This window comes from Mauremys mutica, chromosome 19 (assembly GCF_020497125.1).
Source record: "Mauremys mutica isolate MM-2020 ecotype Southern chromosome 19, ASM2049712v1, whole genome shotgun sequence".
NCBI lineage: Eukaryota > Metazoa > Chordata > Testudines > Geoemydidae > Mauremys > Mauremys mutica.
The window spans coordinates 22,388,666-22,408,656 of NC_059090.1; the positions used below are offsets into that span (position 1 = coordinate 22,388,666).

Here is a 19,991-nt window from a genome sequence, read left to right on the forward strand (position 1 = left end):
GAAGGACGGGACGCATACCATAGGCATATAGCAGGGTGGCTATTCTCTGGATAGCCAGATTACAAGGGACAATCCTGCCAGATTCACACCTTAAATCAGGTCCTGTTATCCTAGATCCTTGTCAGCCAGAGGACATCCTGCTTAAGACTGTAAGCTCTTCGGGGCAGAGACCATCTTTTTGTTCTGTCTGTACAGCTCCAAGAACAATGGGGTTCTGGCCCATGACCATACAGTACAAATAAATAAAGAAAAACCTTGTCAGGCCTGGGTGGGGAGAAAATTATTAAACAATTCCCATTATTTTCAGTCCCACTTTGCCACTTACTCCTGGGAGACTAACTCACTCCTTTTGGCAACCGCGAGGCAGATTCAACTGGCAATCGATCCCCAGGAGCTGCTTGTACTAGGAGGTTAGCACTCTGGCACTGTCCCCTTTCAGACCTTGTGCTCCTCACAGCAGGGATTAACTCCCTCCATCTGTGGAAATCTCACCACCTTCAATCAAAGGAGGCAGGCAGGAAATCACAGGCAACATTCTCCTCCACTCTACAGAGCAGCAATCAGCTGCAATACCGGAAAAACCTATCCTCTCTCGAGATGCTCTTTCTCTGCCGCCAGCTGTGTGAAATGGCCCCCTGCTCTGGCACGGGCAGTTTAACTAATATGCTGACAATGTGCTGACCAATGGCACCCAGTAAGAGGCCAGATTCATCCCTACTGTGATTATAACTGAGCCCTAGTTTGCCTGCAGACACTAACCCCCAGGAGTTAAATGGAATGGTAGAGAGAAGGCGACACTTTCACTTAGCCCAGCCACCATCTTCGGTGGCATACCCCCAGCCAGCTTGTCACCATCATCTCTACTGGGTTATTTATTGCACCGCTCTAGGCTCAGCTATCATAGTTCTCTCTCAAAACCTACTGCCCCAGGGAGCTGATCGCCTTCCTCATCGACTTCTGCAGGAACAGAATCAGGCCCTAAGTAGGCAGTTTCTGCTCCAAAATGAGCATAAAAACCTAATCGCTTCAATTACCCCGACAGCAAAGAAGCTGATGCAGAGTGCTTTGTGGCAATGATTAGCAGCATTTAACAGAGCCGTTTATAAACTGACAGCCGGTCACAGCGTCAAGTAAATAATCATAATGTTGGGTTGGTTTCTTTTTTTTTTTTTTTGGTATAAATAGCTCTAACCATCTCCTTGATGCGCTAGTTTAAAAAACATTAAAAGCGAGTGGCCATCAATCTCCCTCTGAAAACGCCACAGTGAGAACAACAAAGCCGGGGAGGAAGGGGGGAGCTGGGGAAGGGCTATATGGGCTGAGGGAAGTGATGACTGGAACACCAGAGCCACCATTAGGACCCTTGGGTGGGAATTCTGAACCTGCAAAGACACCTACCCCTCTCCCCTGACTACTGGGGCATGAGAACCATGGGGCTTTCACTGCAAAGGAACTGAACCCATCTAGTGGCCTAATCACCACACCACCCCTGCTCTTGCTCCTATCCGTACACTGCCATTTCACAGCTTCTTGACACACCACAGGAAAAGCCAGGAGCCTAGGGGCCAGCTGATCTAAATGGGTCTCTCTCCATGGATGTCAATTTACACCAGCCGAGAATCTGGCCCTGGTTGCGTGATGCTAATCAGGGTAATGTTGCTGTCAATACCTGATGGCCTAGCTACTCCAGTTGGCCATGAACTGGCTCAAGATTTGGGCTAAGAGCTTTTAGCTCAAGACACTCCATCATATGAGGGATCTTTTGAAAGAGGACAGGGGTTAGTTAGGATTGCGAAGGCAAATTCAGACTAAGAATGGGCCCCGTAACTATGCCAACAGTGCTTCCTACCTCTGAAAAGAGACAAATCAAAAGTTCAAGCAACCGGATTTGTTGTTCCAATAAGATACACTAGATCCCCTCTACCACATGATCTCCACCTACTCCCCCCTACTTCTGGATTGCACGTTCCCTGGGCTTGTCAGTTGCATAGCTTGTGTCTGCCATGGTGGGATCGTGGAAGCTCAACGCCACTCAACTCAACTGCGGTGCTGTACAGTACAGGAAGGGTCAATGAGCACCTACCCATGCACCGGGTTCTATGGGATACCCGGCCAAAGGCATCACATGTCCCAGGAGCAACCTGCGCATCAGCTTTCAGGATAGGCTGACCAGACAGCAAGTGTGAAAAAACAGGACAGGGGATGGGGGGGTAATAGGAGCCTATATAAGAAAAAGGCCCAAATATCAGGACTGTCCCTATAAAATCAGGACATGTGATCACCCTAGTTCAGGAGTCCCATGATCTTCTGCTCTGCCAAGTCAGCACCATTGGGCACTTCTCCACTTGTCAATGAGTCCTACCTCCTGAAGGGCTGAATCAGCAGAGGGCCAGTGGGGTGATTAACATCAGCAAATGCTATGGGATGAGAGTCAAACCCATAGATATCTTTCATAGCGCGGAGGGGGAAGGAAAGAAAAGATATACAGGAGCATCGAAAACACAAACAGAAAGAGGAGGAGGGATCAGGAAAAGGAACGAGCCGAGATGAGGCTAGAAGAAAAGAGAGAGGGGAGATGGGGGTAAAGGAAAGCAAGATACAGAGACGGTGATAGATCAAGGCAAGGGATAGCTGCTCATCCTCCCCGCTCCTATCTCCCTTCAACTCGGATGTGAAACCCCGCAGTGCTGCCCTGGAGATTGGAGGGAGACCAGCCATCTAACCACCCACTCTCCCATGAATGCCACAGCATGTTCAGCCCCTGCACCACTCCCACATTTCATTTTAATTTTAGCAAATATTTCAGAAGAGAGAACCCAGAACTCCAGGGATTTAGCTGCAGCCCGTGCAATGGAAATTCACAGAGCATCACAGCCTATTGCTCATTACAGATCCGCGAGTCACTGTCTCCGTAACAGATAGGAGGCAGAGTAAAGGTCATTAGATCCATGCATATTTAATTCTAGCTGCTTGTAGACTAGGATTGAGACATACCTTGGCTTTATTGATTGTGCAGTGGAGAGCATTGTTTTCTTGGTCGTACAGCAAACTGAAATCTAGTGTTCCCAGCGTAGCTGAAAAAGACAAAAGAGCCTGGTTAACTTGAGCTGCCCAGCAAATGCTGGTTTTCCTCTCACTAAATGGGAATAAAGTGGAGGGCTGCTGGAGAAAGGGACCCAGGGAGATGCAAAAGATTCTGCTACAAGCCTGGTGTGAAACAGCCTGCAAACTCAGGGCCTGACTGTCAGAGGTGCTGACCAATCCTAGCTGCAACTGAATCACCATGGGTGCTCAGCACTTTTGACAATCGGACCAGACACATACAACTTCAAGGAGCAATTCACAAAACCCGCATTGGTTTCAATGGGACCAGATTGGACATTAGCACATGCACCACTAGAGACACGAATGCTTTCAGCCACCCATGCCCAGGGCCATGGACATCCTCAGCTGGGTCTAGGAAGTGGAGTTCCCGCTCTCATGAAGCAGGATCCCTTACAGGACGCTGGTCACTCCTGCTGGACTGGGAATAAGTCCTGACCCTTCTCTCCTGTAACACTGTGTATTGTGGCACAAGTTCAACCCACGCCAAGTGGGCACAGGACCCCTCCGTCGTAATGGGAGCTCCGCCCACCTGTGCCATGGCTGAATTTGGCTAACATAATGCAACTGCTAATTTTCCACCCATTTTATTCCCCTCACTCCTGGCAGCCTTCAGCTCCTGCCACCCCAATCCTACTCTTCACTCCCCCCCACAACAGCCCCCACCTCCCTCACCCCCACCTTGGCAGGCTCCAGCCACCATGCAATCTCACTCCTTGGCAGGCTTCAGCTGTCACCCTCACCCCACCTTCCTCCCAGGCTCCAACAAGGAGCCAGCTTCACTGCCTCCCCCAATCCCACGTTCCCCCCAGCCACACGCCCCAAGGGGAGGTTTCTGTGCAGGAGGCAAAGAGGAGAGGCACCCTGCTGGGATCTCCCCACCTTACTGCAGTGCAATGGGGAGAGAGGGCAGCTGCTGCTGAGCTCAGTGGCAGAGGGCAGCTCCGCCGTGCCCTACTCAGAGCAAACAGGGTAGCTGCTGCCCGCAGTCCACAGCCCCTTGCTCGACAAACAGCTGAAGCAAGAACTGCAGACAAAATCCCCCTGGCCACTGATTGCCAGGCAACCCCCAGATCATGACACTCTTGCTGTTACCGCGAGTGCCGAGCGAGTGCCATGAGAACTGGCTCCAGCCCTTGACGGGACACCGGATGCACTTTCAATTTAGGTCAAGGTGTCTGGCTATTACAATGCAGGGCAGCTTGTGAACACGCAATACAACAGCAAACCATCATTCCCGACTCAGTGGGCTGGCAAGCACACCCTTCCACCCTCAGGGAAAGAAAGATGTGCTTTACCATTGCACCGCAAGGGCTGGCAGTTTGCAACTGACCAACAGCTATGGGACTTTGCTTGCCTTGTTTGGCCCCAAGCATTCCTTGCCGCTGGGAAAATGGGAGACCAGCTGATAAAACCACAGAGCTGTCATTTGTAATCGCTCAGCATAATGAGTGAAACCCAGAATAACCTTGGCTGCACAGCGGCTTCAACAGTCGGTGTAGCAGATGGATGCAAACTAACACCCATGACAGCGACTGCCTTTGGGGGTGCCCGATCCTGCTCTCACTTCCCCCTCCCCTTGCAACCTCGCTGGCCTCATCTACTCCAACGAACACGTTCTCGCCAGCCATCTCCCAACACTGCTCTTTTTCCAGCTGGGTTTGCCATCGCTGGGGCCCATGAAAAGAAAATCACTAAGGTTTGTCTACACTGCGTCTGGGAACAAGCCACCCAGCCAGGGCCATAGACTTGTGCTAGCAGGGCTCCCGCTAGCATGCTAAAAATAGCTCTGCAGACATTGCAGCTCGTCTCCCCAGGCTTGGCTCCAGCCCAAGCCACAACTTCTACACAGCCATTTTTAGCATGTAACGCAAGCCCTGCCATCACAAGTCTGTAGATCCGAGCCAGGAGGCTTGCTCCCAGACACTGTGTAGACATACCCTCAGGGATCAGGCCTGCACACGGGGCCTTAGCTGCATTAAGGGTGCTGTTTCCTTGACCACTGATCCCTATTTTATCAACCACAAGTGGCATTAGGAACCAGCAAGGGCAGCAAATGTCCAGCAGTGCTGATAAACGGACAATCTCCTGGCTTCTCAGTCATGCAATCCAAAGCCTTCTCCTTCTATAAGGTACTAGTGGGGCAGAGCAGGTCCGAGATCTCCCCATCTTTAGGGAGAAGTTCTGTTCCAGACCTGTCTCTAGACAGCACTGATTGTGCAGCTTCCATGTGTTGAGGTTTGCAGGGTGTGGCTCTTGGATCACCGATTACTGGCTCCCAAGGGCAACAATAACGACAGGTGATAGGTAAAATCCAGAACAGGCATGAGCAGCTGCAGCTCCAGGGACTTCAGTAAGGCTCTTTAGTGCGGCCAAGCAGCTCTCAGCACAAGTCCATGTATGCCTGTACCCGTGTGTGCATATAAACTAAACCCCCCTTTGCACATCCCCCTTCCCCCAGACCTGAGGCCACCTGAGAGCTGGGCCAGTTTCCAGTGTAAATTAGAGCAGTCAACGGGTAACCACGTTGCTTACAGCCCTAAGAAGCTGTTCTGATAGCCGGGGCTAGCCAGAGGATAAGGATGCCCTGGCCTCACCCCCTTTTCCCAGGCACCCTGTGCCAGTGGAAGGGAGGGAGGGCCCGAAAGGTAGATACGGTGGCTTCACACCACCCGAGGATTCCCAGAGGCTGGGGCAACCTGTAGCCGATCCTGTGGGGTTAAGGCCGCTCAGGCACACCAGCCCCAGCGTAGTCCTAGTGTGCAGAGGAGGGCTCCCATCTGAATGAAGCCAGGCACCTGGGAACGCTGCCCTGCACACAGGGGTAACATTGCTGGGCATTTCTGTGCTCCCAGGTTCCAACCCAAACACCACGGTTCCCAGTTTAATTCTGCAGAGCCAAGAGGCTTCGATAAGCATCCAGGAGTCTGAGAGCTCAGCACAGCCAAAGCGCTCCAAGGTTTCCCAAACGCTCTGTGCTCTATTTCATCCAGTCCAATCTCATCTCCTCTATCAGTCTAGTTATCTAAGAGCCCCTTGTGCTCCCATCACCCGAGCCTAGTTCCTCTCACTTTCTGAGGTTTGTCATGGGGAAAGATGTCCCACAGCTTTCTGGGCAGCAAATGGTTAATTATGGTGCAGTGAGTGGGGGGTAATTTTCTCCCCAAATCTGTTCAGTGAAAGTTTTGTTCCACAAAACCCCGACTGGAATGCCTGGGATCTGGATGTCATTTATCCACGTCTCCAGGCTGGGAGGGTTTGGATAAATGACTAGCCCAGGGTGAGTTTTCAGAGTGCTCCTGCCATACAAAGCTCCCATGCACATGCTCTCCAGCCCTAGGCACAGCGTGAGATGCACATGAATCTCTGCACCCTTCTGGTCCCTGTGAGGCTCCTCCTGGCCTGTCTCCCCCAAACCAAGTCTCTTTCAGGCCCTCCCCTCAGAGCACGATTTATAAATTCAAACCCCCCAACACAGCTATCCCCAGATCCCCACAAGCTACAGGGGCTCAGAGACCCTGCTCTGTGCACCCCATCTGCTCCAGCGCCAGCCACGGAAGCAACCCTCCCTCCAGCAGCTCCCACTTCAACTGAGTTCTCTCAGCCCTTTGTAGGGATCACCAAACCCAGGGGTGGGCAATAATTTTCGCAGGGGGACCACGCCACGAGCTGGGGTAAGTCGTCACAAGCCGCACATTTCTACTATATAAATGGAGGGGGTGCAGGGGCTGGGAGGGAGTTGGGGTGCAGGAGGGGGTTCTGACCTGGGGAAGGGGATTGGAGTGCAGGAGGGGGTGCAGCGGCTGGGAGGGAGTTGGGGTGCAGGAGGGGATTCTGACCTGGCACTGAGAAGTTAAATGACTTGTCCCAGGTCGCACAGTGAGCCTGTGTCAGAGCTGGGATTACAACTCAAGTCTCCCAGTTCTAACTCCCTGGCTCATGCTGTAAACGCTAGACCATGTTGCCACCTTCTACGACTCAGCCTAACAGCACCACCCATCCACTCATCTCCCCAAGAGGAAACAGATGTTCAAAGCACAGTACCACCAAATAAACAGCACCACGAGGTCCCATAATCAGTGCCTCTCAGATCAGACTCAATTCGTTTACAAGATATTTTTCCTAACTGTCCGCCCCATCAGCTTAGCCTGGGATCACCCAGGAGTTTAGAGGACTCGTGTTAAAGAGCTTGCGACTGCCTTACTAGCTAAGGAGTGGGTTTTCCAGACAGCAGCACCAAGCATGTTCTGCTGCAGGGGTTGCACTTTCTCTGGGATATCAGTGAAAAGACCTTAATTGACTTCAAGCGGCATTGGATTGGGCCCTAGCTGAACGCAGGGAAAAGATTAAAAACAAGGGGGAACTGACTATGCTAAAACCAGTTACATTTAGCAAAACAATCAGAGGAAAGCGTTTGAACAGCAGCATTAATAATGATGAGATGGGGAAAATGATGAATAGGCTTTAATGGGAACCGAATAACGTCCTGTGGTGTTGTTGTTTTTAAACTGTGACTCTGTGTGGTGCCTTGGTTTGGAGCCTAAGCAGGTCTGAGGGCACAAAGGAAATCAGTGTTCCATTCAGAGCTCCAGCCGCATGAGCAGGAGGATGCCATCCGGATTTCAGCACCTGTGGAAATTGTAGAGGGTGTTTGCCTTGGTATTATTTACACCGCTGCTCCTTTAAAACAAGTCAGAGCCAGATGGGCTGGCTTAGCCGCACTGCTCCGTAGTGCCACATGGGAGATGCAGGTTTGATCCCCCAAGCTGGTTGCTCACAGCCTGCTTTTCAGGGGAACTGAGCCTGTAATCCTTGAGAGAGCACCGTGAGTTGTTTACATAGGGTCACCCAGATGGTTGTTTATGTAGGGCCTCTTGTTCATTCTCTTTGGAAACATTTGCATTCTCGTGCCCTTTTTCAGGCAGGTTGTAGGCTTCGTACCCTACAGCTACCAACATGGACGCTGACCCATCCCCGTCTCTGTTTCTTTACTTGATAGTCATGTCAACGTCATCAGCAAATATAAAATTTCATGGGCCCAGTTCTCTGCTGGCTGATGTGAGGTGATGTAAACTGAAACCAGTGGAGCTACACCAGCAAAGAATTTAGTCCCAAATTCTTTTAAAGAAGTCTATCCAGTCACCCCACACTCCTGACTCTCACCCTAAGATGGAAAGTCTACTTCTCTCCGTACCTTGTGTGCCAAATATGAGGCTCCACATGGAGGCTTTTTCCCCACAACTGCTGCTAAGTTTCATGTACATCCTGCCTGGATGCCAGCATCTTTCACTCCATCCTGATGCAACTGGGGCGAGGTGAAGTGGGGGCTTGTGTGTAGTTCAGCTTGCCGAAACAGCAAGAACTGAGAGCAATTAGCGCAACAAAGTAATTGTGCGTGCACACTGCACAACCACCGCCCCCTTGGTACAGTTCACTGCCTGCCACTGAGCCTAAGAACTGTTCAGGTGCAACAGTCATTACAGCTTACAGTGCCCACAAAGGCATCCCAGAGTCACTAACATTGAAATGCAACCACCTCTGGGGTGAATGGGGGGATCCTGACTGAAAGGACCTCACTCTGCAAGGTCCCCTCAGAAGGCCATACACACCGTTTGCCGAGTGCTCACTTCATCTCTCGTGGAAAGATGAAGGGCTGAGCCAGCGCTGCTGGAATCTGTGCTTGTGTCTCCACAGAATTCCAGCTAACCTGATAGCCTCATCGATTTCAAAGCCACAAGTATCTTTACGACTGTCTAGACTGCAGAACACAAGAATTTCACAAAACGCATCCGTCTGCTGCATGCAACAGATGCAGCTACTGAATAAGCCACACACTCTCCTGGGGAGCCAGGATTCCAACCCAGCTTCTTCTGCTCCAAACACACAAGTCTCTACCCCTTAAGCTAGAGAAGACTGCCACAGATCTGGCTCACTGGCCTGCCCCATCCCTGCCACACACCAGGTAACAATACATCCCTGGCTGTTATTTTAAAGCAGAACTGCACTGCACGATAACGAATACCTTTTCCCTTTCCAAGGATGTTCTGTCTCCCATGTTGGAGCCCCGAATACCCCGTCCCAACCCCATTACCCCCTGATTTACACCCTCTGGAGGAGGAGGTGACCCACACTGCGGCTATAGGCACCGTTCCCTTGGGTAAATGAAGAGTGGAGATTACCATCAATACTGCTCCTGAATCGTCAGAGGGACACAACACAGATGAGAGATTAGAAACAGAGAGAGAGATGGCTGCTGAGCCAGGAGAGAGGAATTCATTCCTGCTCTTAGTATTATACCTTTTGCCCTGAAGGAACAAACAGCGCGTGGCCCTGCCGTAGCGTCATTTGCTATTGCAGGTTTTAATGGCTCCAGATGCACAATAATTAGCACTGCTGTGAGTGCCACTCAGTGCGGTGGTTGTTCTTAATAGGACAGAGGCAGGTGCACTGTGGGCAGCAGTGTCCATTGCCTCAAGCTGAAATGTGCTGCTCTCGGCCTTAAACATGCACCTGCTGCCAGGAATCTTTGCAACACCATGAGGCTCCAAGCAAACAGAGCTCCAATAAATAATCTGCAGTCAGGAGGAGTCTGGCATTTCCCCACATGAGAGGCAAGCAACCTATTAAAATGGACTTGAAATTCCGCCGAGCCACTCTGTTAAGAGAACCAAACGGACTATTTTCCATCTTGGTAAGAGTTAAAGGATGCTCTGCACCAGAGACCGTGCCTTGAAATATCATCCTGTCCATTCATTGACTGTCCATGTACGTAGGATCAGATCTGTTCCCACATACATATGCTGGAAATAACTCCACAGTAGGCTGAAATAACTGCTCCACACACCTGCTGTAATTTCCATCATTCCTGGCATAAACAGAATGATGTATTTTAACCCCTCTGGCCAAATGATCCACCAATGGGCACTATTCTCACATCCTGCTGGGCCCCAATTTAAAACTAAACTTGAAAAAGATATAAATATTTGTGGGATTAAATAAATAAAAACATAATATATTTTAAACAAATCAACATTCACCTGCAGTACCTGCAACCAAGACACTGCAGCACCAGTAAAGTGCATAAGAACATGAAAGTCAAGCTGACAGGAAACCAAAGTGACAATGACTGGCCCAGTTTCATGGTCCCAGATGAGCGGAATGCAAAAAACAGCAAACAAACAGCATGATTGGTGAAAAGCAAATTGGATTTTTAAATTCCTTTCTCTTGGGATGATCTGATGGATTGTCACTAACCCAGAGCTGGACATTTGTCCTTTACAATACGTACAGAACATGCAGTAATTGGCTTAATCTGCTGCAGGGGGAATTAAAATTAGATATTAGGAAACAAGCTTCCTGACTCTAAGGATAGACGCACTGGAACAGGCTTCCAAGGGAGGTTGTGGAATCCCCATTATTGGAGGCTTTTAAGAACAGAATGGTCTAGGTTTACTTGGTCTTGCCTCAGGGCAGAGGTTGGACTAGGTGACAGTCCCTTCCAGTCCTACATTTCTAGGACTCTGTGGTTATCCTAAGATGTCCCTTTAAAATAGTCCTTCTTCAGAGCACTAAGAACCATCTCTCCTACTCCACCCAAATGAAGTCCTGGATTCTAGCACTTTCACTCATCCTCTAACAATATTTTCCAAAGTACAGCAGAGCCTGCCAGCAGTCCCTCAAATTCAATAAAGTTTCTTTCAGGTCACAAGTTCAAAGGAACATGAATTCACCAGCAGGCATGTTTTGTTTGTGCATTGCACACGCACATCTACCCTTTCAAACTCCACCCTCTGATCTAACATCACATCCAATCAACAAATTGAATTCCACAGCTGTTTCCCAGGTAACAGCACCCTCCTCAACATCACATATAGGTTTCAAATAATGGAAAGAATCGAAACAAACATGCAAAGCATTTTCAATAAAATTACAAGATTCAGTGACTGGAAGATGAAGTTAGACAAGTTCAGGCTAGAAATAAGGCACACATTATTAAGTGAGGGTAATTAACCATTGGAGAGCGATTAAATTAGGGAGGTGGTGGATTCTCCATCACTTGAAGTCTTTAAACCAAGATCAGATGTCTTTCTAAAAGACTAGCCTTGTCTGGGCTAGTTTGCATTGGAAAATGGTAGCTATGTGTCTCAGTTCGCTGCTGGGGTGCCTGTTTACCTTGAAGGATTCAGCTAATTATAGCCACCCTCAATTGCAGAATAATTAGTGTGCTTCCAAACCCACTTTTATTCCAGAATAGAGTATCCATGCAGGGAGTTTGTCTAGAATTGTTACTGCAGAATAGCCCTAAATCAGTACAACGTACACCAGAGAGCTTGAAGAAGATGCAGGTTAAAGCAGGATGAGGGCTAAATTACATCACCTTGCATACTATTTCTGAAGTTGGCCCATAGAGTCTAGTTATTATCTAGAGAGTTTAACTTCTCCATATCATACATTGCCACACTGCCAACTACAGGTGGCTGCATTTCAGGAGCAGGTGAGTGATCTCTGCATATAGTTTGTAAAGCATGTTGGGATCCTGGAGATGAGGAGTTATAGAAACGTAAGATCATTATTATTCAGATGCCAGAAAACGGTGGGCTCCATCCAAGTCTTGTGCAGCCCTCCAAGCTGTGGCTATAATTAATTGACTCCACCATGACAAACTGGCATCCCAGCAGCAGATTGAGACACACAGCTCCCATTTTCCAATGCCAACTATCCCAGCTGTTAAAGCCAAGTCAGCCAAACTTGACAAGTCTTCAGTTCACCTTAGGTGTTGAAGAAATCTCCCAGAATTGGAGTTTGCTTATTTCCATGTGTTTGCTGAGAAGGCCCCTTAATCATTTATTTGCTGAGATCCCTGAATTCTGATTGTCCTGAGCTCAGCTAGAAGAGTTTAATCTCATGAAGGGAACTTTTAGCCTGATGGATTCTGTGATCTAAAAAACAAATTACAGGCTTGGTTTGAAACCTGATTTTGGCCAGGAAATGAACCAATCATCCTCCCAGAATGACTCTTCGCCCTCAGGTGCTGCCGGAGCATAGAAATCCTAGTTCCAGCAAGGCAGACAAAATTTAAAGGAACCAAAACACTGAAGCAGATGCTCATATGTTTCTGCGTTTCTTTTAATAAATAAGTGAAGCGCGCTGAGAACTGCGGCCTCTCTCTTTGGTGGAAGAACCTGGCTTCCTCTTTATCATGACTAATGAGATCGGCACTTACTGCAGAGTGGGGACTGAAACTTTTGTTTGTATCCATTCAGCACTACTGCTCCATAAAGTTTGTCAGCAGACAAGTTGCAGTCTACATCCTATAGCCCCTTTGCACCATTCAGTTAGTTCTAAGACGAGGCATCATGACCTTGCGGACAGACCACTGGACTGGGAGTCAGAGACTTGGGTTCTATTCTGCTCTGCCACTGGTCTGCTGGGAGACCTTGGGCAAGTCAGTTCACCTCTCAGTTTCCCCATCTGTAAAATGGGGCTAATAATACTAGCCTCTTTTGTAAAGGGCTCTGAGGGCTCCAGATGAAAAGCTGGGTGAAGACGAGAGGTAGGTATTATCATGTAACTAATGTGCTTGGCCTTAAAAGTCAAACTCTTATGTGGTGATTGATAATGGGATAGGGAACCTTTTACCTCAAGGCTGGTCAGAGGTCTCAGCACAGTTCCTGGGAGGCAGCTGTCCATATTGGCACCTTTGTTACAGGTCAAACTGGCCTGCAGATCATCCTCAGACTCCGAACCTTTTAGGGCCTGATCTAGCTCTCGCTGGAGTCACTGGGGGTCTTTCCATTGACTTTAGTGGCTTTAAGACTCCCCCATTGTTAACAATGATCATGTCAGAGCACAAGTGACAATCTAAAAACAGCCGTTGCTCTAGAAATGTTATCATTCAGATTGAACAGCTGTTAGAGGCCTCAGCTGAGAGCTGCATCCCATTGGGCTGCCCAGACACCCAGGAAGCGCTTACAGTCTACACGGACAAGCCAGGCTAAGAGTGGGAGAGGAAACAGCCGCACAGAGAGCTGACGTGACATGCCCCAGGATGCAGCAGGTGAGGGTGGAGCTAGGAGTAAAACCTAGGTCTCCTCTCTGCCAACCCAATATGCCACCCACTGAGCTACACTAGTTCTCTGCCTTCTGTGAGAGTCATTCACCCCAACAGATCCAGTTCACCTGTTCCACCTAATGTATTTAAGCATTCACAAGATACCAGTCACCTTATTAGCACCAGTTGTCTGTCTGTGTGTTCCTTCCCCATCCATACTCAATTTCTCTAGCTGGGCTTCCCTGATATCAGGTGCTGAATCAGTTGTTTCCTCTGGGGTTCCCACAGCCCTTCCCACTCACTGCAAAGCCTCCTTTGCCCAGCTACTCAAAGTCAAACATCTGCAGCAGTCCACACAGCCAGCCCCACTTACCAGAACTCTCATGTATACGGCATCCTCTTTGTTGTGGGGGGGGGGGAGAAAGGACCTACCATAGAGAAGTCCCTGGAAGGTTAATTAAAGATAGTTATCCTGTTTCACTGGCTGTGGCTATAGCTCTGTCTGGTGACATCCAGTTGTATTTGTTTCGGGCTCTTAACAGATGAGCGCAAATGCATTATCATCTTGTCTCACATGTCAAGACACAAAGAGCTAGTATACCCACAGGAAATTACTGAATTTTATATGCCTGACCCCAAAACATTTTGGTATAATTAATTTAAAGGATCCTCCATGAAGCATGTGTTTAGTCTTTGGATGGCTATTTTCCCCTTTTTACTGGGGTTTCTATGACGGTAACATCGCACAAAGGCTGGAATAACACAGCAGTCTTCATTTACAGAGGGGCTCAGACTGGAGCACAGCCCCCACATTTTGGGAGTGCCGAGAGGTAATAGTCAAACTCCCCTCCCTAGGTCATAACTTGACACTAAAGATCCAGACCCTCCCCCCCAGATGCAGACCATTCCCATGAAAGGATATGAGAGTGCAGCTCTAAAAGGTGCGCATGAGAAGGACTCTGTGAAAGACCCCTTAATGCCTCCACCCTCAGCAGCCCACCTGGGAGAAAATTATAATGGTATATCTCTGAGGGCTTGTCTACACTACCACACGGGGTCGATCTAAGATATGCAATTCCAGCTACGTGTCTTCACTGCGGTAAGTCAACAGCTGACGCTCTCCCGTCGACTCCACTTGCGTTTCTCGTTCCGGTGGAGTACCGGAGTTGACGGGAGAGCGCCTATACTAGATGCGATAAATGAACCCCCCGCTGGATCGATCACTGCCCACCGATCTGGCAGGTAGTGTAGACAAGCCCTGAGAAAAGGACTTTATAATGGACAGGATGACAGTTCTTGTCATTATATGTTTACTTGCAGTATATTATTTAGCCTCTAGAGGTCTCTGTGTGCTGTACAGAGTTCCAAGCAGGGTGTGGTCCCTGGTAAACAAAGGAGAAAAAGCTGGAACTCAAGCTATGTGGGTATCTGTTTGTTTGTGTCTGTAGCTGTTTTCTTTAATAAATACCTGCTGTTTCAGAAAACATGTGGATTCCATATATCATGACATGGTGCCAGAAGTAAACCTGTGAAAGACTGAGTGTTCTTGACTACAAACAAGATCCCTAAATTTGTTGAGCTGGAGTGTCTAAACTTTACCAGACTCACAGAATGGCCGGAATGGAAGCAGCATGACACATGCTTTCAGGTGACCACCAAGCTCAGAAGAGAGAAAGGGGCTCCCCCGTGAGCTCTCTCATTTATACATTGTGTAGAGGAGCTGAGTACGTTTTCAGCACTTATGTGCTTGAGGAGCAAACACAGCTGAGGGACTGGGAGACAGTCCTTAAGAAGTCTGGTGGTTGCTTTGTCAGCTGAAACATACCGTCATCCAGGAAAGGACTTGTTTTCACCAGTGCAGTATAGAGCCCGGAGAATCAGCCAAAGCATTTGTTAGAAGTCTATTAGGAGTTAGAGGAAGTCTGGGAATTTGAGGCCAGTAAAAGTGAGCACATTAGGGACAAAATCATAGCTGGCATTTCTGATAAGGACTCAGAAGAGGCCATCAAATTTAGATCTCATGCGAGAGAATACAATTGAGATGCCTCTGCACTCAAACTACTCAAAGCCAAGAGACAGCAAATGCACTTGAGGGAGTCACTTATAAATATTCCCAACCCAGCAATGGGAGCAGATGGTGCAAACGTTCACAGCCAAAATACCTACACCACACACAAGCAGCAGGCAATGCACAACCTGCACTCAGCCTCAGTATTTCCACCCCTTTTTTGCAAGTCACCTTTAAGTGATGGGCCTTCATATATCAGACCTGCAGCAGGATTCCTATTTCCGGAGGACAGAATTAGAGTCCAAAGCCTATCAACTCTAATGGAAAAACTCCCAATGGCTACGTAGGCTTTGACTGGGGCCGTTAATGAAGCTAAGCAGAATTCTTGCTTGCTTTATTATTTTTTCCCCGATTCTTACCAAACTTCACATTTGAGGTGAAAACTAGGATGGTGCTTTTAATTTGAGAAGCAAGTTTCTCAAAGATGAAAGGACAGCAATTAGACCAGAAACACTGCTTACTAGACACATTTTTTAAAATTCTGGGCTATTCCTGGCACTGACCTTTAAACATACAGACCTCAAATAAAAAAATTAAAATAAAACAAAACAGGCCTGTAAGGAATTATAAAACTGCCACTTAGAAATCTCAAGACAATAGCCAGGATACATTATTACATTATAATTCTGCTCCTATGATAAAATAACCATTAGGAGACCTGAACTCATTAGCAGGGTTTGACCCTTTTTCCATCTATGAACTATGGGAAAGATTGATGGGAAGGTGCTAGCCAAGTTTGGCATTTAACACAGGATTTAAAAGGGAAATAAATCTGCTGTGTACAGGAACATAGTCTCTCTTATTGCCGGTCCTTGGACGTTAGGATTAATTCAACAGGCCACACAATTATTACAGGGTAGAATAAAATGCTAATGGATCTCAGAACCTGGCCTTGAGATTCCTCTCATCTGTTTTGGAACCAACCAGCCAATGAGGTGTTTATATGGCTATTATTGGCAAAGTCCAGAGAAACTGTTTATTGCTGGCATTTCCTATCAGCACACTGGGTGACTGAGAGGCTGAGGCGGGCGGCTTCTATTTATACCCTCTGAATGAACAGGCAAATGCAACGATAAATGTCTATTTGTCTCCCAAGCTATTAGGGCCTCAGTTTATAAGGGATGACAGAATGCATGGGCTCTTTCAAACAGCTTGCACTAGGCCAACAGGTCAGAAGGTGCAAGGGCACTGGAATATTGCCAGAATCAATTCAAGCTAGAGATTGCCACAGAATTGAGATCTGGATCTTGAGCATCCCAAGGGAAAGGGCAATGGTTCTGACCCACCTCAGTCTAGACATTAAACAGGCCCTCTACTATCTTGGGACCAAAATGCCTCCCTTGCAATATAAATCAGGTTCCCTCTTGCTGTATAATGCCAAAGAAGAGCTCAGTGCAGCACAAAAGCTTGTCTCTTTCACCAACAGAAGTTGGTCCAATAAAAGATATTACCTCACCCACCACCTTGTGTCTCCAGTACCCTGGGACCAATACGGCGACAACAACAATGCAAACAAAATGTTTTACACACTCAACTGGCAGCATCATGGTTCAACCTTCTCTAGGATAAACAGCGGCTAACCAGGCACCTCATAGGGCAGAACTGATCGGCTAACCCTGGCCATCCAGCTGGACATGGATAGGCATCATACTGGGTTTAGTTCTGAGTATCTCATTACCAGAGAGACAAGGGAGTTCAGAGAAGAGCAAATGAAACCATTAAAGGGCTACAGGGCTTGACTGCCTAGGAAAGATGGAAAGAACTTGCATAGGTGTAACTTGGCGTAAGCAGCACCAGCAGGAGGATATTAGAACCATCTCAGACTATCTGCAGGGAGTCCATGACACAAAGGAAGAAGAATTATTTAGCCTGGCGCAAGGTGCTGACATTAGAAGCAATGGGAGGCTATTCAGCAAAGGTGAAACGTTCCTGACAGTGAGATCTATTCAGCTGTAGAATAGTTCCCTGATGGGACGCAGACGAAGCCCTATTGTTTGGATGACTGGACCAAACTTTAGCAAAGGAATTGTAAGGAACAGTCTTGCTCCAACTGATGGGGAAGGAATTTATGACTTGAGAGGGGTTCCCTCCCATTCCTATGAAGCGTCACGTTTCAGGGACTAACGACTATTGGGGGAAAAGCCCACCAGGTTGTGTGGTGGAGAGAAGGGAGGAGTGTACCAAAAATGCTATAGAACTAATTACAAGGGAGTCTGTAAGCTTTAAGTCCCTACATTTATCAGCATTACTGCTCCCAAGATAATCTGCTCATGGATTTTGTGGCAGGCTGATCACAGGAGCCATGAAAAGACTGCGAGGGGATTGGCTGGATTAGCTCGCCCTCAGAGAAAGCACAGGTCCAGTAACCTTCTTCAGAAACTGGGGGTTTTCAAATGCACTATAAAAGATGGGTCCCTGTTCTGCTGCTGCTGCTTTAATTCCTCCCTGCATTGGAACTAATTTTTAAGGCCTCGAAAAGCAACAAGTAAAGCTGTGCATTTCGAGCCCCATGCAAAATGTCAGTACATGACTCCTCAGAAGGAATGGAGATAATTTACTGCAATTTCAGCGAAGTATTATCGAAGATCTCTTCAGCAGGTAGAGGCTCAGGCGCTCTTGCCTCTGTTTGTAATCTAATTACAGCACGTCAAGGGCTTTTGGGGGGTGAGATAATGCTACATTCTGAATCAGCTGCACGCTGCGAGCTGACATGTAGGTGCATTAGTATATCCATTGCACACCCACAGATTTTTTACAGCTGCAATGCCTGATTTTCCTTGGCTTGGATTGGTGTAAATCAGGAATAAATCCATGGAAGTTAATGGAGTTATGTGTAATCCAGCCCAAGAGTTTACTAGTGATGACTGAAGACCTGACTCCTCTCTCCACAGCAGCTGTGATTACAGTCAGAACAGTAACACCCTAGACATCTATAGTGCTTCTCATCCAGACAGGAAGCCCAAGCCCTTTCCAGACGGAAGTACAAAGGGAGATCTCTCCCGTCCAGCAGTGACTGCTGCACTGCATGGTCTCACATTACTCACTGCGGGTCCGTGGTGGGGAAAGGAGTGAGAACACAGTTTGGATATGACACTGCAACTAACACATCTGCCTTGGTGAAAGGTGTCAGAGGACTTCTGGGGACAGATCCTGCAAGGTGCTGAGCGTGCCCTCTACACCTTAATGACCATAAGCAGTCAGGGCCTTAAGGTGGGACTCATCACTGGTCTAACTGCTCCTGTTGAAGTCAATGTGAGTTTCAGCATTGAGTCCAAAGGGAGGAAGAGTTAGGCTGAAACAGACTATCCTAGGGAATGGGGTCCGCATGGATTCAGAGGACAGGACCCTCCACTGGATTACCAGCCTCCCCTTGCTGCAACACCTAGGCTGCCCATGCAGGTCTCCCATCTCTGGATTGCCCCTGGTTTACCCCACTGAGCTAGTGAGCTCTGGTAAGGTCAGAGCCCAAGGCGGGCTGACTGCAGGCTCTTGGGTACAGGAGGAAACATTTCAATTGCCTTCAAGCAAACAGGAGAGAGCAGCATTTACCGCATAGGCAGGGGTCCTTTCCTCCCCATGGGAACGGATTCTACTCCTTTCAGCCATGAAGGACGTTTTGCTGTTGACTTCAGTGGAATCAGGAGTGAGAAAGTAACAAAACTCTTCAAGCTTCCACCTGTTTCCCTGTCTCAGAAGATTTTTGTTTTTGTTTGTTTGTTTTCCCAAAAAACACTGAAGCCTACAGGCTTAATGACGATTTCTCCATTTTCCAGACCAGGATAATGTCGAACCTCTGACGGGCTCCTGCCCGCTGAGCCCATTCTTTGTGTAGCCAGATGATGGAGTGCTCCTAGGTCTTCTATCTTCTCAAACTAGGAGTGTTCACTTATCTGCTCAGAACAGTTCAGAGATGCAATTATGTTTTACAGTACTAAATGGTCCCTGATGTCATGAGCAATTACACTTTCAGCAATTTCAATTTAGAAATGGCCTTCAAATTTCTCTCTCTCTCTCTTTTTAATGAAATTCAGCATTGCAATTAACAACCAAAAAAATTGCCTTTAGTGTTAAATATAAAGATGAAAAACTTAGCAAGCACTTGGGCTTTGGAATATCTGAGCGATGAGTGAACAGATCAGTCATGGAGCAGCTGGTAAGAGGAGGTCCCTGCACACATGCAATGTGACTCACCACCACAGTACAACAGCAGTGCTGCTGCTAAGGGGCCAGAGATGCTCGCCACCGTGCACAGGGGTCACCCCTTCTCAGCATTAAGAGACACTCTCAGAAGAGATGCTTTTGAAGCCCTACCTTCCATGGCGTTTTACTGCTGAGCAACAAGAGAATAACTGCAAAGGAGAGGAAATTATCCTGCAGAGACGTAGGGAGGAGGAAATCTTTGATAGCTACAAGCTGATATAAACCAAACCAAGTGACTGGTCTGCCAGGAGCTGCAGTGGGAATTCAGTCTCTACAAGCCAAATGAGAGTTGAGGGCACTCAGCACCTGGCAGCCCATAGGGCCTGTTCCCGTAGTGCCCTCAACACCCATTAATGCCAGCTCTCTGCAGGGTCATCAGGCAGACGCAATCACAACTGTGACTCTCCTTCCTGGGTGCACATCCTGCTACCCTGGCCATTTTGCTTTCCAGTACCGGACCGATGTGGCATTTGGAAGACCAGATCCTTGGGAAGTATCTTGCTGGCAGCACAGCTGTGGTCTCAGTGTACACAGATGCCATTTAATAGCTATTTTTGGTGGACTAATAAA

The 19,991-nt window shown here is 48.0% G+C and overlaps 1 protein-coding gene across 2 annotated transcripts in view; it reads right to left on the reverse strand.

Moving 5' to 3' along the window:
• Window positions 1-19,991, reverse strand: part of DOC2B (double C2 domain beta) — a 130,760-nt gene that overhangs the window by 100,685 nt on the left and 10,084 nt on the right. For both annotated transcript variants that reach the window (XM_044993720.1, XM_044993721.1), the window contains exon 2: window positions 2,995-3,074. In XM_044993720.1, the coding sequence (XP_044849655.1) occupies window positions 2,995-3,074 (80 nt within the window). The remainder of the gene's footprint in view (window positions 1-2,994; window positions 3,075-19,991) is intronic.